Source organism: Perca fluviatilis, chromosome 9, assembly GCF_010015445.1.
Source record: "Perca fluviatilis chromosome 9, GENO_Pfluv_1.0, whole genome shotgun sequence".
NCBI classification, from domain to species: domain Eukaryota; kingdom Metazoa; phylum Chordata; class Actinopteri; order Perciformes; family Percidae; genus Perca; species Perca fluviatilis.
The window spans coordinates 15,740,079-15,762,423 of record NC_053120.1 but is presented as its reverse complement, the minus strand read 5'-3'; the positions used below and the strand labels follow the sequence as shown (position 1 = coordinate 15,762,423).

At 39.2% G+C, this 22,345-nt stretch overlaps 1 protein-coding gene across 5 annotated transcripts; it reads left to right on the top strand.

The window, feature by feature from the left end:
* Nucleotides 1-1,917: 1,917 nt before the first annotated feature.
* Nucleotides 1,918-22,040, top strand: dazap1 (DAZ associated protein 1). Of its 5 annotated transcripts, none has more exons than XM_039810275.1 (13): nucleotides 1,918-2,057; nucleotides 3,244-3,284; nucleotides 4,830-4,996; nucleotides 5,524-5,589; nucleotides 6,716-6,820; nucleotides 7,046-7,094; nucleotides 10,550-10,632; nucleotides 13,858-14,005; nucleotides 14,196-14,228; nucleotides 14,796-14,966; nucleotides 16,653-16,817; nucleotides 19,250-19,342; nucleotides 21,168-22,040. In XM_039810275.1, the coding sequence occupies exons 1-13, from the start codon at nucleotides 2,026-2,028 to the stop codon at nucleotides 21,338-21,340; spliced, it is 1,326 nt and encodes a 441-aa protein (XP_039666209.1). In that variant the 5' UTR covers nucleotides 1,918-2,025; the 3' UTR covers nucleotides 21,341-22,040. The 5 variants fall into 5 exon arrangements, with proteins under 5 accessions (XP_039666209.1, XP_039666210.1, XP_039666207.1 ...); XM_039810276.1 differs by having other exon boundaries at nucleotides 1,919-2,057; nucleotides 6,713-6,820; nucleotides 14,817-14,966; XM_039810273.1 differs by having other exon boundaries at nucleotides 1,919-2,057; nucleotides 6,713-6,820.
* The last annotated feature ends 305 nt before the right edge of the window (nucleotides 22,041-22,345 follow it).

The window sequence follows — 22,345 nt, the reverse complement described above, 5'->3', positions numbered from 1 at the left end:
ACATTTTATCTAGGAAATGTAGTGGAGTAAAAGTGAAAGTTGACATAAATTTAAATAGCGAAGTAAAGTACAGATACGTGAAATTTCTACTTAAGTACAGTAACGAAGTATTTGTACTCCGTTACATTACAACACTGCACAAAGGGCAATATATAATGCATTTTCAGTGGTGGAAAAGGTATTTTAATTATTTACTAAAGTAAAAGTAGCAATACCACCCATTCAATTATTTTTTTTAAGTAAAAGTATAGAAGTACTGGCAACAACTATACTTTAAGTATTCAAAATAAAAGTACTCAACATGCAGAAGGATTTCCTGTCAGTAGCCTATTGTTGTATTGTTGGATCATTATCATTGATGCATTAACATTTAAGCAGGACTTTGATGGTGAAGTTGTTGGTCGACGTGAAACCAATTTTTAACTGCATATAGTAGCATTATATTTTATGAAGTGCTTTTGTTTTGTGTGTAAAATGTTGATGTATAAAGCAACTAAAGCTGTGAAATAAGTGTAGTGAAATAAAAATGATGTAAACACTGGAATCTCGTGGAGTGTAAAATAGTATAAAATGTACCTCAAATTTGGACTTAAGTAGGCTACAATACTTTGGTAAATTAATGCACTTAGTAATGTTCAATTATTTATCTCATTTTGAATTGGTAAATACCAGTTAATACCATTAAATGTTTTGTGGCCTTGACCAACTGCCACTTTGCTCGTTTGAAAGCCATGATGTCTCTCTCTCATAGGTGGGCCAAATTCTCTGGGCGGGCAAAGCAGAGAAAGGGGAGGTAACCTTGCTCCTTGTGACCTCATAGGGGCAACATTCCAGATCAGCCCATCTGAGCTTTCATTTTTTCAAAGGCAGAGCAGGATACCCAGGGCTCGGTTTACACCTATCGCCATTTCTAGGCACTGGGGGACCATAGGCAGGCTGGGGGAACGCATATTAATGTTAAAAAACCTCATGAAGTGAAATTTTCATGCCATGGGACCTTTAATTTACATGGCTTATAATAATAATGTCACTGTTTCTTTATGTACTGTCATTCTTCAGATCTGTTTTCTCCATCATGATTTAAATGTCACCGTTGCTTATCACTTGTTGGTGTTTTATCAACTCAGCCAAAGAGTGGATGTCATGTGATCGTCTCAGATCAGCAACAGAAATTGAATGGCTGGATATGCAGGAAATTTGTTGTGCACATTCATACAAATAGACATCCTTTGTTTTTGGATGCTTGGATGCACATTAGGACCTTTGTTCTAGGCCACTGGCCAAACTTTCCATTTTGAAATATATTAAGATAGCAATTTACTAATTCTCACGGTGAAATTTGGTAATGGGTGTAACTTTTTTTTAACTTTAGCTGTGTAGCCTACATCATGTTCAAACTGAGCTTGGAAAAAATGATTTAAATGCATTGCTTCAAATAGGTGGAATGCAATGAGATGAAAATCTCTCTTGAAAGAAATCTTGTTGACTAACTGTTTGAATAAAGGAGTAACATAATATAACATAACACCTCCTGAACTTACAGACATAATGCTCAAAACAGGAAGAAAACTATTGATTTTGGTTAACACATTAAGTTTTCTTTTATCCCACCTTGAACCTTATAATCAGGCCACACTTTAGATATGTATTCTGTAATAAACCCATAGTGTGCTTTTCATTTTCTTTCATAATTTATTGTTTTTAGGGCTGTTCTGTTTCTTTACCAGGTGTTCCTTGTAAAAACAATTTCCTGATAGGAATGCTTAATGAAGTAATAAAAAGACCCGGGTGTAAAGCATTTAGATACCCCGGTGGGATAGTTAAAAATAGTAAAGAGTGAAGTGCGGACTGGTTGAGTGTAATGTTCCTTTAAAGGCCGCTGCCCCCTGCAGCGTCGTCATTGCGCAGAACAGTTTGAACCAAAAAGCGGAGTGACCTTCCTCCGCTCTCAGTCTGAGTGAGAGGGGCAGCACTGAAGCAATAAGCCGGTCACAGCTCCTACAGTCCCCCGCTTTAGCCTCAGAAATGAACAACAACTTAGTCGGAGATGAAGTTGGGTAAGATCCATTTCACAAAACCTTCCACTGCGGACGCACGTATCTGTGAACTGCATTGAAACTTATAATTAGCGTGCTCTCTTGTCAAGCTGTCATTTGACAGCTAACGTTAGCTAGCAAGCTAAGCTAGCTGTAGTAACTTAGCGAGATCGCTAGCCCGAGAATAGACGGCCAAAAAGTGAAAGTAGTCATCAATTAGCTTAGTTGTTTCTGTTATTGCTTGCATCGAAATGTACAGTGTATGTCTGGAGTACTGCCACTTAGCTTGTCACAGGAATGTCTCGAAGTGCAGTCACTTATTTCAGTGTTGTTTTCAGTTAGCTCGAAGCACCTGAGCTAGCTTGGCTAACGCTTGCCAGCGAAGCGAAAGACTCCTCTTCTTGACTTCGCCAAAGCGAGGACATTTAGCGGGCACCGCTAGAGGATGGACCACGAACCCTCCACTTTTATCACAGCCGCTAACGTTACATTCATCACTGATGTGTTTCAGCAGTGATCTTGATCATTAATGAACTCGCTAGCTAGTTTGATGTTAATGCCGCTTAAACTTCCAGTGTTTCAACCAACATCCGAGTTCACCGGTCCGCATGCAGGGAGCCGAGCAGCCACTCTCCAGTCCTCTGCTCTGACTGGAACATTACGTTACTCGGGGTTTCAGTGGTGAAGGCTGGAGCTTGAGGTAGACAGTGGCTGCTGCAGCTCCTGGAGTCAGTTTGTCAGCGGAATGCTGTTTTAGCTTGCTAAATGCTATGGTTCTGTCCCGGGATAACTTACGTGGCAGGAGGTTTTTAAAAAGACCGTTACTGTCGAGGCCATTGCAGGCAGTGTTTGTAGACCAAAGTGACGACTGTGCCTTAACATCAGTCACATTAAACACGGGCATGTAAACTGAAGCTGTGTGTATATATCCCACTGCACCGGCGTTGGTGGCAGCGTTGCCTCATGTTGTGTAATATCTGTGTACTTAGCTCTTCAGTCAGTTGTAGCGTTGTTATGGTTCTGAAACTGTGCTGTCAGTCTTCTCATCTGTCTGTGTTTCCAGTCTTTTAAGGCCTCTGGACAGGCAAAATGTCCCCACGCTTGTTATCATACTTTTATATGTGACTTCTATAACAGTTTAACATTTACTTTGACTCCAAGGGATGATCAATGACTGACTCAATGGTCATTTTTCTACTCTTTTCAGGAAACTTTTTGTCGGTGGATTGGACTGGAGTACCACACAAGGCAAGTCACACTGTTTAACCTGTGAAGGCTCGGTCACTTAATGCACACAGTTGTTAATGAACAGGAATTTGTCGAGGTGATACTGATGTAGGTGCATGGATTTGTTGTCAGACTGGAGGACAAACTCAAACTCTTTTATAGATTATCAGGTCATCATTTAGTTATGAAATACAGAGTAGACCTGGGCGATATAATTAAAACACAAATTTTAGTATTCTTACTCCTGGATCGATGTCAATATGAATATCAGTATAAGATATGTTATATGAAAGTGGTTGCTTTCATACAATAATGTAAATAAGGGTGTAAGATGGTCTAGCAGATAGTGTTGCTTATTTATTCTTTTATCAGATGTTGCCTTATTTAAATTATTGTTTTGTTTATATTATGATTTGCTAATGTCACACTGTTACAGTAACTAATAGATAATATCAAGTGTTGTATGATGATATTGATGTACCGATATGACATGGGCTGTACATTTATATAATATCAAGTCACTGTATTATTATTATGTTGATATCTTAACATGAAATTAAGAAGAAACATGTTATAATGCAATGCTATGGCCCTGCAGAAAATACCACATTGGTGCAGCTGTACGGTTTGTTTTTTTAGTCTGTTTGCAGTGTATTTATGCAAATATTTCAAGAAGTGTCTTCCAGACAGTGTTGGTAGAGTCTACTTTTGGCCACTGTTCCTCTTTATTAAAGCAGTCACTGTTTGGAATATGTCATTGGGATTTTTGGTATGTTCTCCCTTTTCACATGGCATAATAACTGATAAGCAAACCGCAAACACTGGTGGGGGAGTCTACAAACTACTTCTACAGTGTGTGTGCGTATGCATTCCCCTCCCCAGACTTGCCCAGAGATGGTCTAGTTTGTCTAAAGCCCTTTACCGTTGCATGCTTGGTTGGTCATTGTGTAACTTTTGAACAAGGGCTGGCCTGTGTTAACAGCACTGTTAACATTAAGATCTGAACCACAGTGCGGCATAACTCTGAGCTTGTTTCCCTAGCTGATGCCCCAGGGTTTCCCAGCAAGGAGAAAAGCATTTACGATAACTCCAATGTGGCTCCTCATTTGTTCAAACTTGCACGCCTTGCTGCTGTGGGCGTGTGCAGGCGTTACAGTAGTTAGGTGTATATTTGGTGCAATTAACATGAAAGTGTGTCAGTGCCTTGTTTGCCTGTTAGGAAAGGTAAAATTCCCAATATTTTGCAATAAGACAAAAGACAAAATCAAGGTCACTGGCGGACTTGTGGTGTTCCCTGTGTAATTACATGGAGTGGTGCTTGTGTTTTTTTTCCCCACACCTGTTTAAGTCCAGGTTGAAGTGCTGAAGATATTTTCTTAGCATCATTTATCATAATGAATGCACTAGGTCTGTAAATCATGACTACACTTCTGTGTGTTCAGGAGGCAAACTGGACTAAGTTATATATTCAAATATAATTCTGCAGTTGCATTTGCATTGTTGTATGTTTCTATGCTTATTTTATCAAGCACCACTGTTATGTCATTTCTTTGTTTCTCTTTTCAGAGACACTTAGAAACTACTTCTCACAGTATGGGGAAGTAGTAGATTGTGTCATAATGAAGGACAAAACTACAAATCAGTCGCGAGGCTTCGGCTTTGTCAAATTCAAAGACCCAAATTGTGTACGGACAGTGCTGGAGACAAAGCCGCATAATCTTGATGGAAGAAATGTGAGTATTTTAAATCAAAGAAGCAGATAGTCAAATCAATCCGAGTAATCTGCCTGTGCTTTGTGTGAGGAATGTGAAAAACCTCCATACTGTATTTCACCATCCAGAGTAGTTAGAAGTTATTCAAGGAGAAGCAGTTTTATTTGCCTGCAGACATTAGTACAGATGATGCACAAAATGTTTCCCAACAAGACTTACCTGTTTAAAGTCAAATTAGCAAAACTGACAGTTGAACCTGGATTCCTTTGAGTTGGCTGAAAAAAAAACAAGTAGTTGTTCATCTTCTCTTCTGCATTAATGCTTCTATGCAGTCAGCTCACCTTAAATTACATAATGTCACCTTTGTTCAGTTGAAGGAGGCGGAGAAGGGCATTGCTTTTTTTATTGGCCACATGTTTCAGTTAATGTCAGTACATATTTTAGGCGAGTCAATATACTGTCTATGTTATTGATTCAGTGAAGAACATTTGAAGGTGTCTTTATTTGCGGCTAATGTCAAATGTTTTCTCTCTCTGTTTCGCTGTCAGATTGACCCGAAACCATGCACTCCCAGAGGAATGCAACCTGAAAAGTCTCGAACCAAGGAGGGCTGGGTAAGAGTAATCTGATTTCTACTAGGGAGGCTAGACTAGGTGTTTCTGCTGGAATAAGACTCAGGCTGTCTCTCCATCCCCTCCTCCTGAAGTTGGACTCTTTATGGGCCACGGGGAGACCTTGAGCTTCATTTGTAAAAACACTGTGACTTTGACCTACATCTTGTTTCTTCAAAAAGTGCATTTAAAAAAAAAAAAAAAAAATCACAGTGCACAGTCTTCATACCTTTGAGAATGTTAGAAATCAGTTAGCACACTGGCTTGGGATTGACACATGATAAGGTCACATTTTCCCAGATGTAACAAAAATGGTATAATAAAGAGGTCATACAGTAGGCCTGTATCACCATGTTGGAATTGTAACAACATCTTTGTATTACCTTTTTTCAATGAAGAGCAGTTTTTTATTTAAATTTGAAGATTTCTTTTTCTTTCTTTCTTAGCTAAAATACGTTGTTCTTGTAACTGTCCTCTCTCATAGAATAAAACTGAGAAAACACAAGTAAAACTAGAGATGAGTAGGAAAGTCTGGTACAGAAAATTGCTTTCAGCAGTGAATTTTTGAAAGGCAGAAATCTCTGCAGCAACATGGGTAATTTGTGGGTCGATAAACAAGCCACTGCAGATCTATTATAGTCATTTTGCCCCTTTGGGCAGCGAAGGTTTTAGTTAGTACACCTTTGCAGTCAATTAAAAAAAGTATACATACACATATTTGGCTGTAAGCATAAACCAGAAGCTTTTATTAATGAGGCCCTTTGCCTCCTACTGGAACGCCTTTAACTGACTTTAAAGAGCTGCTACTTAATGTTTTACTAACAAAGCAGAAGATGTAATTGTTAAAAAAAACATTGTTGTAAGCAGCCTCTAGCCTTTGCAGCATGAGTGCAGTGAACAGCAACGGTGAAATGCTTAGTTGTGGAGAGTAAGTGGAGGAAGCCGTGCTCTCTGATCTGTGGAGACTAGTGTTTGCATTGACATGACATGTTAAGAGTTATACCCCAGGGCAAGAGGAGAACCTAATTTCTTCTGCACGGTCTGAATAGATGGTGGCTAACTGGCCCCTTCCCAGAGTGACTCTTTAACAGACATTGAAATCCATACACTCCCTGTTTTCTTTCAGAAGGGCAGCAAAGCCGATAGCAATAAATCAAAGAAGATATTTGTAGGTGGAATCCCCCATAACTGCGGCGAGCCTGAACTCAGGGACTATTTCAATAGATTCGGAGTGGTGAGTATTGCCAAGTGCATAATGCAGTTCATATCGTCATTAAGACTGCTTGAATGGATGTGACATTGAACAGGGTCAATACTACAGTACACAAAATAAATTTAGTGGGATGGGATAGGACAATTAATTATTTGTTCAAATTGAGGCAGAATATTTAAATGGAGTAAGAATGGACCCTGTCTGGTTTTCTAAATGGAGCCACTGTTTCCTTTTGTCCCATTCAAGGTCACAGAGGTGGTAATGATCTATGATGCGGAGAAGCAGAGGCCCCGAGGTAAAAGCTGATCCCGTTTTTTTTCTCCCCTCTCCATACCTTACCATCTTAAATCTCATGACAAACTATTCGGGCCCAAAGAGAAAAAGCCCTTTCAGCCCCAGATATTCAATTCAATTTAAACGCTGTAACCCATAACAGGAATTTTATGAGTGGTGAAGACTCATATTAAGCACAAAAGCATGTTGGATAAAACCTCGTACATTGTCACCACCGCGTACAATTAAATGGAAAATGTAACTTGACATTTCTAGAGGTGGAATGAAAAGCTTAGGGAAATGTGAAATACACGGCTCTCCTGTGAAATACATGAAATTCTTAAACAGGCACTAAGGCAGTACCTTCAGTTGATGTGATGGTTATACATTTTTGCAATGTTACATGAATGTAATTTCACGAAATAATAGTAGATTGCACCTTAAAACCTCAACTCAGCCCTTGTCACACATGCTCAAATCTGCAAGTTGTTTTCAGAAATTGGGCTCTGATTTAAACTGATGCAGTGTCCTTCATGACCTTGTGTGACAACATGAGTCTGTTCCATGGACACAACTCTACTCCGTTAAATAGGCAGAGCAAGGCAGAGCAAGGAGAGAAGTTATCTTAAAAGCCTTTAGTCAAGAATATTGGTTAAAAAACAGACTGGTTTCAACCTCACAGGGTCTTCATCGGGGCATAAATAGTAAGGTTATCCTCAAGAGCGCTGACTTTACGTCATCATTGTTTCAAATCTATTGTTTCGTCTGATTCAAACAACTCAGTGATCCATTCAGATTTATTTGAGGATGTATGAAGAATTTCTAGGTTAAAGTCCACTAGCATCTTGTGTGTTAAATGATAGGTTCTGTCTTAAAACAACAGCAAGGTGCCCATATGATCATTTAAAGCTGTTAAAAGATACATTTCTAACATGTTTCCAGTGTAAGAGATGGGGGGCTACAAGATGTATCTATTACGTATTAAGTACCTCCAACTTATTAAATGCAATAAGTGCATGCCTCTAATAGGAAGGATGTTAAAAGGCGTTGTGGAAAGGAAATCACTAACTGAAGGAGAGAAGGCAGGATGCAGGAATGTAGGTGCTCCAAAAAATACAGTACTTTATCACAACATGCAACTGGCATATTGAGAACAGTTTGAGTATCTAAAGGGGGGATTTGTCCTTTTATACGCTGAAGGTGAATATTACATTGTTGTCACCAGAACAATGAAACCGTTTTAAAAGGTTTTACTTTGCGATTTTAAAAGTCTCTCCAACCTATTTCCTGACAGTAGAAAAGAGACGGACATTTACAATCTCACAAGAGTTTGTCCATTTAATCATGAATGTATCATGGGTTCCTGACATGTGGCGACACTTTTAGCACGGTTGGCCTCACTGGGAATCAGACCCTGTGCCACCGGCAGTGTTAGTGTCAGACTCTGCCCGCTGACTTACAGCTGTTTCATCTGTGTTTGTCCTACATACCAATGATGCAGCTGCCACTGACCCCCAACATGTATTACAGTACCGCTTCCAAACCCCCATTCATTCTCTATTGGGAGCAACCCAGCATAGTTTGTCATTGGAGTTTAACATGCAGTATTACACCAGTAACAACCGTTACATAATCTTTAATAGTATAAACCGTTTCTTTTACTAAAACCATTAGACTTTCAATGTTGGAATAAGTTTTCTTTACCTTGATTTAGATTTAACTGAAACATGTATCCTAAATAGCGTAGTATGTGTTTTCCCATAATGTAGAAAGTTAAGTATTTTTGTAAGTAAGCCCTTTTCTATTTTTCTTTCTTCTGTCCCCTTCTCTTTGTGAATGGTTTGAATGTGATTAACGGTGTCTCTTAAGATTTGTCTTTTCTCCTTTAGGTTACTGTGCATTGACTGGTAGCACAGAGGTACAGGCCAAATGTAAAAGCACCCAAATTCTTTACTTGGTCAAAATGGGGTGTGTACAAAGTTGCATCAAATTGTGAAATTGGCTGAAGGCTTACCTACTATCTGCCTTTAGAGAGAAAGTTTGATGAGGATTAACCTCCAGCTTATTTGAGTGATGGTTCAAATAGTAAATGAGCTATAGTTTAGCAGGAATTCGAAGTTTTCATTCTTCATTCTTAATATAAGCATGTTGACACGCATCCTCTGAATGGTTGTTATTTCTATCTGATATTGACATTATCATAGTAAATATTAGAGCAAACGGAGAAAGTAAAAATCGAATCCCTTTAAATCAAATGTTTGGTTAATGTCTTACAAGAATTAAATACTGTAATCAGATAATTTGAAATAACATAATTTATAGAGAGAATAAATGATTAGGGCGATTATTCCATTATCAAAACAGAAATCATTTATAAATCACAATATTAAATTATTTTCCTGTTCTTTGTCTAGTAGTGCAAGTAAAGTTTTATTTTCCGCTAATCAATCGTTTTTTAATAACACATCGGTTTTCTTTTTATTTTTAGATTAAGGACGGGTCATTGACAGATGTTATTAATAGCAATAGATCATGAGGCTTGGGAATGCCTGGCATGGTACAAGAGGTCTCTAAAATTGCAGTTGTCTCGTAGGACCTTTAATTGGATTCAGGTTAGGTCCCCAAGTAGAGATGTGCACACAACCCAGTTCTGCCATCGTGCAAAGTTAATCAAATTGAAAGTAGATCACTGCAGCGCTGCGGCCTGCTATCGCTCTGAAAAGTTCTGTTACAGACAGTCAGATGACTTTACTGAGCTGAAATGTTGGATCAAAAAGTTCTCATTCTTGTCGATGAACTTTGTATATCCCCCATGAAAACTCTTGATCAAAATCAGCAACTCTTCACTTAGGGAAACCAGTTGTGGCCTATATCTTTGTGTTACCGTTGTGAGCAATACTTTAATTGTCCATTTAGGCTTATCCTGGCTGACTCAAAAGTAAAATACTAAATTTGGGAAAGCTTGGAGACAGCTTTAGGCATTCTACAGTTTGTTTCTCCATATTTTTGTGATGCATTAACAATGGCTGCTGCGAGTCTGTGCTCCACAGCAATATACCAAGGGACAGATCAAGGTGGGGTTTGGATGAAACGGCATGAAGTAACAGAATGTAGTATTGGTTCAATTGGCATTTATCAATGTTAAAGGATGGAAGATGGACTTCATTGGCCTTTTTATGTGACATTTCACATTAAATCAAATGCTGCAGTCATCATACTTCATGTTTAGCAGTTAAGCAGTCCTGTATTGTTATCTTCACAAAATATTTCACTGCACAGTAAATAGAAGTTTCCTTCAATCCCCCAGGCTTTAGTCTTGGATATGTGTTGTTCTGCAAGTCTGCGACATCATCCGAACCCCAGGAGCCTCTTGCTCAGTCTTGACGGATCCTCACTCTGCTGAAGCCCAATACTGTTCTTCATCTTGTGTTGTCACAACCCCCCTGCTACCTTGATTCACTCTTGGTCGTTGGCTAGGTTTTGGATTTATTACTTTCGAGGCCGAACAATCAGTGGACCAGGCTGTCAACATGCATTTTCACGACATCATGGGCAAAAAAGTGTGTAGTTGTAGTTTTATTTTACCCTTAAGATCAAACAGAGGCTTGGGCGACAGAGTGAGAATTATACTATGATGCTGTTTGTTCAGGCTATTTGTTCATTTTCCAGTGGCTTCCCATTAGTGACTGCAGCATCATATAACACAAAGTTAGCCTTTAATCAAATGATCAGGCCACTAACTAATTTACTAATCATATAATTATTAATATTATTATTGATATATTTTGCTCTTAACACATACCACCCTCACATTTATTGCTATGACTTATAGTTTGTAGAGGCACAGTGATCCTTTACTAATGCTGTTATATTACATAACTATAGTCGCCTAAGGCTTTGTTTAAATCGACCACTCCTTTAGGATGTCTTAGGTGCATTAGATTGTACTTAAAATACTGTGATTACGTTATTATTTGGTTTTTGATGTTTAAAATATAATAAAGCAAAAGAAAATCCAAAACCTTCAAAGTTCACAGAATTTCCCTGATTATAAATCACCTAAAGGATTGGTCCAATCAGTTCTGTTTCTTTTGTTTTCTGATGTTTTGTTGGCAGGTCACTTACACGTCAACATGTTTTTTTTTTTTTCTTTCTTTTCAAAAGTTAAAGAAAAGGCTCAACTCAGTGACCTCAGTTGAAGAATCTCCATACTGTGTCCCTAAATAACAAATTTTGGTTTGGTTTTCTCAAAAATGCTGCTCAGATGAGACACGAGTCGCACAGTAATATTTGCATGTCGCTTCTTAGTGTTTGTTTTAACACAGCGGGTGTACCAGATGGATAGGGTTTACTCTGCAAAGACAATTCAGATTGCGTCAGGTAAGCTGTTTATCCAGGAAAAAACTAAATTCATTATGGTGTTATATTTAAGCACACCTCCTAACCTTCTGGCAGTCCTTGTATTGCTCTATTGCATGAAGCAAACACCACCCACCTGGCACCTCAGCTGAGTAAAACAAACCATTAAACAAAATAAAGTACTACTTGGTACATATCTGGCTATGATGTGTTCTGACACTTTTAAAGGCACTTTTAGAGCTCTCATTCATTAACAGCCCCTCTTTTCCCCAATAGAGACATTTTTTTAATTAGCAGCTTTTAAACCACTCTGCAGAGATACCAGAAGAGAGGCAGTCTCCTTTTGGCCCTCACTAAATATTTGTGGGCTTAAGAAAATGATCAAAGTCAAACATAGTGTAGTCAGTCATATCATATTATCACATGTATCTTGTTTCTGTCCTTGATCTTTACATGGCTGCATAAGTGTTTTAAATATTTGAAGGTCAGTCTGTGATATTTGACACTCAGAAGACCATGGATATTTTGGCATTTATTTAAGGTCTTTTTAAGGTTGTTAAAGCACGTTTGATAAGTGCTAATTGTTGTGATGTTTCTGCATTTCCTAGAACAGTAAGAAGCCTGAGTTTCTGTAGGTGGCACAGTCTTTGTCTGTTCAGTCGTTGCAATTTTTTAAAAGTATGTTTGGAACCTTCTTGTCCCTTTATTTGAGAGGGAAACCAGGGATGTTTGTTGTCAGTACCTTAAACCACCCGACCCCGGGGGCGCCCCTCCTCTGTTTATTCCAAACAAATTATAAATGAAAGCATGTTATTTTCTTGTGTGCCAATTACTTGTTTTCTTTAGACAAGGAAATGTAAAAGCTTTCCTGAACTGGATTTAGGTTGGATTTTTGTTATATTAATCAATGATATTGAGTAGCAACACAATGCATTTTAATTGAAATGTCACTGATTATTACATTGAAAAGATAAACCAAATCCCATTTCCTTGGTAAATGATTCAGCCCAACCTGTATATTCTCCAGTGGTCCCCACCCCCCTTGACTTTGCCCTGGTTTCCAGCAGGAATCAAGGCTTGACTTAATCCATTGTTCTTGACTTGACATTACCTTACGCTGGGACTTGAGGGAGGTTGGGAGATATGAGCTACAAAATTAGAAATTGGAGCACATCAAACTGTGGAACAAATCCCAGTTCTGCTGTTGGGGACTGTACAGAAGTCATGGTATCCATCACTCGTAGCTGTGATGCCCACGGGAGAAAGTGCTCAGGTAGCTGCTGGCGGCGGCGGGGAAACATGTGCATGTAATTAGGTCGACAGAGAAGGAAGAGGGGAGGCTGGGGAAGGTGGCAACACCTTAAAGCGGCGAGGAAATTGTGATTCGTTTTCCTCCTGCAAGGTGACCCCAATAACTCAACCCCTCAGTCTATTCCTGGTTGCCCCCCCCTTAGTTTCAGCCTGTTTCTTTGCTCTGGTTAACTGCTGGTAGCTTTGCCTAGTTGGAGGAAGGACATTTTTTTTGTTTTTGGGGCAATACAGACTCATGGTATTAAACTATTACATTGATGGATGAGAACTATACATAAAGGTCAAATTTAAGTAATTGATGGATAAAGTCAGTTTACAGAGTGTTAATGAATTAACAGTGTAAGTCAGTAATTCCCAAACAATAAGTGTACTTTATTATTATAATTGAATTATGAAAAAGAAACTTGAGGTCACCATTCTTACATTTGAGGTTTTAGTTGTATGAAGACAGTGTCCTCCAGCAGCCATTTGACATTATATTGAGGTCAAAGTGTATCAGTCCCTTGTACTTATTTAAAAAGAAAATTCTAACCTTTGACACAGTATGAAGATTCAATTTTAGATTGACTGAAAATATGTTTATTTGTACTATCTGCATGTTTACCTTTTTATATATCCTGTTAGAACTGAGATACAAATTTCTCTCTACATTAATTTCCCCCCCTAAAACTTATTTCAAATAAAATAGAAATGAGATTCTTTATAAGCATTAACAGGAGAAAGGTAAGTCATGACCTTCCATTAGATGTCTTTATAGGGCAATTCATTTGAGGAAAAAAAAATCTATGTTTCTCAGGTACATTTTAAGAGGCTGTAATCTGGAGATGATGCATTTACATTTTTTTTATTATAATTTACTATCTTTGCATTATGATTTTGGCCACTGTGAAATTCCTGCTTGATAATTAGTACCTGAGACACATAGCTGCACAGCTCTCCTGGCTACACCGTAATATTAGTTAACATAGTTGTCCCACATTATTCTAATAAACATAAAGTGAACTGGCCCAATGTTGAGATTAAATAGTCATTGGTAGGACAGGTCTGTCTAGGTGAGGGACTTCATGGACCTTATACTGGTTCTGCCAAATTTGCCCTCCTTGTCCTTTGTCCAGGTGGAAGTGAAGAAGGCTGAACCTCGTGACAGCAAAGCTCCTGGCCAGCTTGGCCCTGGCCAGTGGGCAACAAGGGGCATCTTGAGTGCAGCTAATGGTTGGACAGCACAGCCTGCCCAGGGCTGGCAACAGCCTTACGGGGCACAGGGTGAGTGGGAACAAGTGCGAGAGCAGAGCGAGTGAGGCTTGCTGTGCAGAGGAAAACCTCAAAGTAACTGTTTAAATGTGCTTTAACATTAACATTGATACACTGTCAGGTTAAAGGTTAACTGGATTCTATGAACATTTTACATTGCCACTGTCCAAGTCTAAAGTTTTTTTTTTTCCTCTTCCTGAAGGAGTGTGGGTGTCGACTACTGGCCAGCCCATAGGTAGGTGTATCTTTTCTTACCATTTTAGAAAATGTGTTGTTTTTCCGTATGTTGCAAAACTGGTAATTGATCAAACTGCAGATAGATTTAGGGTCTTTGCCAAGTTATCAAGTGCTTATCTTGGAACGCTTGTGTCACAGAACTGGTCATGCACTCTGTGTGGCCAATAAGCTGATGACAGTTGTGATAACAGTACGTGTTATCACTGATTCATAATGGCTGAGGCTGCTGATAATTTGCTGCTTGAGACAGATGGCGGCCTTGAATAGATTCCAGCCTCCCTCTGCTATTGGTCAGGCTCAGTTTCATATCACCACCTCCGGGTTAACCTGCAACGCTCACTGCAGTGTCGGCCCTGTGCTCACTCAGAAGATGCTTCAGTTTCATTCAGCTACAGATTGTGTTGTTGTAAATTCAGTTTCTTAAACCAGATATTTACCAATTTTATGTTATTCAGCTGTTTAATAAGATAAAAATCTAATTGATCTGTGCTTCTTTTCATGATTACTGTAATTGCCTGTGTCCATATATAAAACATACATTTATGTAAACATTTCTATAAAATAGATCTGTTCTGTGTTGGAGCAGGCGGGTATGGACCTCAGTTGACAGCAAGCCGCGGAACCCCCACACAGCCTCCTTCACCTTTCAACGCATTCCTGGTCACGACCCCGGCGGGTGGCTTCGCTGCACCTCAGGGCTACCCTCAGCAGGCCTACAGCACAGCACCTCAGTTTGGTCAGTAACACTGACACACTCACTCGTTACACTTTGGTGTTGTTTGCACATCATTATAAAATAATTACAAGTAATATAGGGGTGCAACGGTTTAACAAGCCCACAGTTCCATTTGTTTTGTGGTTCTTGTGTCACGTTTTGCACATGACAACCAATTCCAATGTTCTCTCTGTAGTTTGTCGTTTGCATGAATAACATTTTCTTCCTTTCAGAGATTTGATAATATATGAATTCTTTCAAAAGTTTTTATTTAAATCTGACTTAAAAGATGACCGTGCATTACATTTTTGCCTCCATATGCCATCTCCACCGATGTCCACACTGTATTCTTCCCACAAAGTGGCCAATCCACAAAAAAAAACGTTTTTAGATGCGATTTTGATGTCCGTCACTCGCATGTCTCACTTAACAGATATGCTTCCATTTTATTTATTTTATGTATCAACACCCCACTGACTCTGTGAGACGCCCCCCCCCACATTATTTAATTCTTCAAGGCTATTTTTGTCGCGTTTAGTGAAGCACAATCTGCATAGATGGCTGTTTAAATCACAAAAATATTCCGCTGTGTATGTGTTTTGAACTTATTAACTACGTCTACATTGAGTGATCAAGGCTCCTAGTCTGTCCGAGTGTATCTGTTTCACTACAGGCAGATTCCCCTCACTCGCTATGGTGGGCAGGGAAATAAAATCAATGAATCAATACATAAACACTGTTGATTGCTTTCCATTGAGTCAACATGAAAACGTTTTTGGTTTAGTACATTTCTGGGGTCAGTTAGCCTGGTGAAGGCAGGTTGGCCTGCCGCTGTCCACTCAGCTCCCCAGGAGCTGCTGTTGACATACAGGCAGAGACCTTTCTGGAAGACGGACTAGTGTGGATTGGATAGCAGAACAGGCGCCCTCACATCTCACTGACGTCTCGCTTCCTGTGGGGAATCCAAGGAACCAAAAAACTGTGGCTCACGTGTAAACCGGGCTGTGGTTTGTGTAGTGTACAGTTTTACATTTTTTTTTTTTTTTTTATGGTTCGGGTTTGCATGCCTTGTAACATGGCATATGTAAAGGTAACACTGTGAATTAGGTAGGGATACTACAATTTAGATCATCAACACTGAAATGGGTGTGTAAAATGCGTTAATTTAATCTGTGTCAGGTTTTTTCAGGCAGCTCTGCTGTTGCTGTGGTCAGGGAGGAACCTCCACCTTATCAGAGATGGACAGTGTTACCCGCAAATACTCAGAATTTCATTAAATCTTGTTAAAAAGCATGAGGGGGCGATTACTGCCTTCCACCAATTAAACCTGTAGACGTACCAAGCTAACATTGTAAATCGTGGACAAAATATTAGGAAAAAAAACAGTGGGAAAGAAGCCCGAAACAATCTGTTACAAATGTGTTGGTCACAATTTGATTCCACAGTTGATATTTATAAAAGACATGTTGATGTACAACTTGTATTCTTATTGGCTAATATGAAAAGAGATTTGGTGAATTGATTAATACATTGACTTGTATAGGTTTTTGTATGATAATGCGCCATGGTCAACTGGATTAACTAGACTGGACCACTTGTGAAAGATTTTTTTTGTGTTTCACTCTGGGACACCAACACTGGGGCCTTTGTACTTATAATATCAATCTTTGAAAAAGTCATAGAAATTATCTCATTACTCTCCAACAGGTTACAGTTTCGGCACACCCCAAGCAGACCAGTATGCTCCACAGGTTCCTCCTCCACCCAACACTCCAGGAACTGCACCTCTGGGCTTTGCCCCCACCACCACACCAACTCAGGACTTGAGCAAAGCTCCCACTGGGCAGCCTGACTTCCCTTATAGCCAGTATGGTAAGAAAAGCCTTGTGCAATAAGCAGTTTGCTTCCCTTTTCTCTTTCATTTGATTTTTATTTACCCTTCGGCCCTGCCCATCTCCCTGGATATTTTATTGGGTGCAACTAAAGCTCATTTAAGTCCATATGTACAACTCTTACACAAGCAGGAGCTTGCTCCATTTAGCTTGAGCTGCTCCACATGCATACATGCTTCTTGCATACATGAACCCCTCTGGCTCTGCCAGGAAGATGCTTCTCAATTGTCACCATATCCAGGAGTCTTCAACATCAGTCATTTCTGTCGAGGTTTTCCAGCTGGGCTGTGGATTGGTAATAAAGATTGGTAGGTTTGAATTAGATCATCCTGCCTTGCAATGTTTTTTTGTTTTGCGTTTTTATTTTTGTTATTTATTTTCAAGGGAGTGCAACCTTTTCCTGACTGAATGTACTAGACATTTGACTTGGCTCAAATAGCCCTACCTTTTAATTACTCCTTCCTACACCTCCTTATCTTCCTCCCTGTTTATGACTTTGCCAGCTTATTTTCCTCGTCTTGGCACGATAGCCATAGAAGAGCACCAGCATGACAGTATTGTGCCCGTGAAACCTTATTTCTGGAATCAGGCATGTCCAACCTGCCAAGCTACCTATCAAACATGTTCAACATGTCCATCAATTTATGACACCAGAGCTTTGCATGCTTCTCTGCAAAATGTGAACTTTGAACCTCTGTCTGTCTTGGAACATGCAGATATTAGCTAGATTCCTGGGCAAGTCATTTTTTGGCTAATGTGTCTAGGCTTTCTGGTGGGTGTCTTTGAGTTGGACTGTGTTCAGCCAGGAAAATTATTCATCCTTACCGAGCTGGTAAATTATTGGCCAAATTTCATTCAGCATGTAGGGACTTGACAAAAAGACAATTCATCAAGGCACTTCTTGAAAATTAGGTGACTTATTAATTTCTGTGATTTTAAACAGTTAGGAGGTAGCTTCTCCAGTGACACACTCTATACTCATAGGACAGAGATACTGTGAAAGCTAACCAGTATCCATGGAAAATTAACAAGTTTCATTCAACATTGAGTCACATAAACACAAAGCGAGATTAGAGTCAGATGTTCATTTAGAAGCTGCATTCAGTTTTTTGGCTGGCTGGTATTTTTCTTCTGACTTGGCTTACAGCTGCTTCACACTGCTGGGTCTCCATTTAAAGCAGTCAGTGTTATCACTGTCGGTCATGACGGGTGCCCATCTGGTTCCTGCTTGTGCTTATCTTTCACCCAGCTTTTTGCATTTAGTGTGCGCTGCCTGTTCAGGCACTCAGTCCAGTAGTCAAAGTCAGTAGTAGCAGAACAGTCTCACAAAGAAACACTGGTGATGTTGTGGACACAAACATTTACCATGAAAGTTTATGTAACAATAGCAGGAACTGGATATGACATTTTTACCTGTATACGATTAGTAAATAGGTGAGGTACGACAAATAAAGCAAGTTTGGGTTCAGTTAAGATTGGCTTATGTGGAGTTAGGGAGTTAAAATAATTTGGTTAAAGTAAAACAGTGGTTTTGCATGTTTTAGGTCATTAATATTTAATAAAATGGCCTTTTTTTTATATGTACCATATATTTTCAATGAATCTGACCTTCCAGGCAGGCACTGGCTTTGCTTTTGTTGTACTGTGTCACAATAAACATTTTGTTGACTTTTTTCTTCTCCTTGCTGCATTCAAGAACACATCTGACATCTGGAATTTAAAAGTTGACGAGATTTTTTTTGGCAACTTGGGATGTTGAAATGTCCTTAAATGACCCAATGACTCATTTTAATGTTGTGCTACACAGAACTTTGATTATGAAAGTAATTTTTGAAAATGGTCAGTACTTACAACTGGAGGATACAAAACAATGACGGAAATGTGAAAGTCCATTTCAAGTTGATTGTCACAGCATGCTAAATTAATAGAACCAGATGGCAGCTTGGAAGATAGAAAATCAGTCTAGAAATGTATGGCATTCTTTGTTAATTGTTTGGCAGCAATGTGACAATGTGTCTTATTTTATGAACTAAAACATGCAAAACCACTGGTGGTATTCTGGTTTGTTGTTCTGGTTTCTTCCCTTTCGTAATATTTTCTTGGAAGAAAACATACAGTACTTGTCACGTTACTTGCATCTTAGCATATCATGCATATTTCACAAAATTTCATGAGACCAGGCTGGCATGATTTAAAATGTCAGGCGTGCTAGTGATAGCCCACACTCTCACACTCCATTTTGTTTTGACTTCCAGATGAAGCTGAGCAGTGATGCCTCTCCAAGCATAGTGCAGACACAGTAAATGAGTATAAATGTGCACCTCTGTTAGCTCAGTAAGGGGGGAACCATGTAAAGTAGTTGGCCAGCAGTATCTGGGTTCAGTCAACCTGGTCTCCTCATCTCCCTGATAGGCTTGGGTAACTACCTTCAGGACCCCTCTGCCTACGGACCAACGCGTCCTTCTCACAGTTATGGTCAGGATGAGCAGGGAGGATATAGTGCAGGTAGGTGCTAGCATCGTCTTCTCCAACCACAAAAGTAGCATTTGTTCAGTACTGTAGTGTTTATAGAGCTAACATCTGGTTCTTTTCCTCTTTTCTTTTACTCTTTTTTCGTATTTTGCATGTACAGTTTGCATGTACATACAAATTACGGTGTATACTCTTGTATAGTAAACAAAACAGCCATTGACTGTCCGCTGAATGGATTTGAAAGACATTTACATTGAAATATGTCATTCGGTGCTCTAAGCGGCTCAGCGGCTGTAGCTTTGCTATACCAAGACTAACCATGTCCCTTCTTTTTTTGTCTACTCTCTCTGTTCACATTGCTTTGCAGATTATGAAAGGATGATCTAATTGTCAGAAAATTTGTTCATGGTTCAGTTGTCTCATGCATCAGCAGTTCAATCACCCGTTGTTTTTCCCCCATGTACTGTCTCCACATGGTAGCTAAAGGGATGAGAAAGGAAAGAAGATTTAAAGAAGGACACAATGGCAGTAAATTACCAATTTATCTCAGATTCTTCTCTCAGGTGGTCCTGTTGGGACTGCTCCCTGTTATTCGGATTTTTTATTTTAGTTCCGTTCATGGAGCACTTTTTAACACCCCAAAATGTGTTGTATTTTCTAACTTTTCCCGCCTTTTTTCTTTCTTTCTGTCTTTCTATCTCGTGTCTCTCCATTCCTGTTATTTATAACTTTCCCCACTCTAGTAGTCAATGGTAATATTTCAAAATCAGTGCTAACTGGATGTTGCCAGGGCAGGAAAATAACCAGCACAACGCTGGGAAGATTTGGCTGGAACTGGTTTTCATATTGTACCAGCCACTTGGTAGCAAACCCTCAGGTTTTTTTCAACCTTAATGTCCCTTTAGCTTGGACAGTGGCTGGTGAATATTGGGTTGCGCCAGCCATTTTTTCTAGGCAGATGGTTTCCTTCCCTGGGTGTCACTTTGGTTCCCTTGTCTGTTTGCAGGGAGATGGTGCCATCCAGTGTCTGAATAGAAGAACATTGTGCGTGTTGCACTAATCATCAAGATAATCTACAGATTGTTTTCCTCAATGAAGCCCGCTTTAAGTGATTATTACAGTCACCTGAAATTTTCATGTTTGTCTCTATACATTTTAACAACTGTAACACAATAATGTTCAACACTAAAGGGCTCATTGAAGGAATACAGTATTTGAATCTAGAGGAAAAATTCACCACGAAACCTCTAGTCTTGACATGCTATACAAAACTTCATTTCTTTTTTCATTTAGTCATTTGGTTTGTCACAGTTTATGTATACAGCACTTTATCACAACACATCTCAGAGCCCTTCATAGACAAACAATAAAAAGTACATCTTTTAGATCCCAGTAGATCTAAAAATATATATATTCATATATAGATCTAGTCAAGTCTAGTCAACTAGGTAATTATGGAACAAAGTAAAAAAAACGGGTAAACAAAACTTATTCTACCAGTTATCAGGGGAAACAATATATTAAAGGCTGGTTATATAGCAGATGCTGGACAAAATGGTAAAATTGGAACAAGAAGGCAGCATGATGAAGATAATCATTTTGATGTGATGTACCGATATTTCCAACCGCTACAGTAGTTTATAGCACTTGTAATTGTTCAAAATATGTAACCAAAAATAACAATTGGAATACGCTGTATAGTGAAAGGGTAACGGTGGATTTTTCCTAAACATTAAAATAGTTTTTTTACTCAGCAGTACTTTTAAAGGAGTAAGGCTTCTCCCTAAAGCCGTCTGGTGGTCCTGACACTAAAACCTTCTTCTCCCTCCTGCTCTCTCCTCTCTGTCGTCCTCTTCAGGGTACGGGCAGGACCTGACAGCCTTCAGCCACAGCTTCGCAGACCCCAGCCAGCAGACGGCTTCGTACGGGCCCCCGACAGCACAGCCCACCGCTGCCCCCCAGGCTGCCGCCACTGCGTTCGGCAGAGGGCAGAACCACAACGTACAGGGCTTCCACCCGTATCGACGCTGACTGCCACCTCTGGGCAGGGCCGCTGTGTAAAGTTCAAAAACAAAAACAAAACAAAAAAAGAAGTCAGGGAAATGTGTGTTCTCGCTAAAAGCAAAACTGGACTGCTGTTTGTGAAACAGAAACCTTTGTGAAAGCAGGGATTCCAGTAAATTCAAAAGGGGTCTTATGAAACCCAGTTTTTTTTTTCTTTGCATAACTTAATGAACATTCAGCAGAAAGAAGCTTTTACCCCTCCACCCCACCCCCCCACCCCACCCACCCCATGTTTTATAGTAGAACTAAACTACTTTGCAATAATTTTGATTGTCTGGTCAAACACTAGCACAGAGACTTTATGTAAAGAGACTTGCATATAAATATGTATATTTATGGTGGACACAAATGAAAACAGGGTCTCAAGTTTCCTCAGCTTTAAATTCTAGGGAAAAAATGTTTTTATTTTTCATTTGGTGGATTTTGTTTACTTTCTGAGCCTTTAAAGTTTGTTTAAAATGGAGATTATGAATATATATATATATATATTATACACAAACTGTGCAATTTTTTAAAAAGAGAATTTTGTACTATAAATGTACACTTTGCTTGTTTTTTTATTTAAAGATGTAGACTTCCCTCAGGTGGCTCTTTTGGGTGCATTTTTTGCACTTGCGCAAAAAGAAAAAACGGACAAATTATTACAAAAATAAATGTTTTAAGGATACAGTGCTGGTCCCGGATGTTTGTATTTGGTTGTGGATGTATTTGCTTCTGGTGTTTGGTGAAAGACGTGCAAAGTAGAACTGAAACAATAAGTTAAATAATCCATTAGTAGATTGATATGATATTTATCACCATCTTTTGGGGATGTTTTAATAATTTCAGTTGTTTTCCCAAGCAAAAATTGCAACAACAAAAATCTCCTGCATCTCCAATGTGAAGATTTGCTGTTTTGTGTGATATTATTGTAAATTAAATAACTGAGTTTTGGACTGGTGATCAGACAAATTGAGACATTAGTAGATGTCA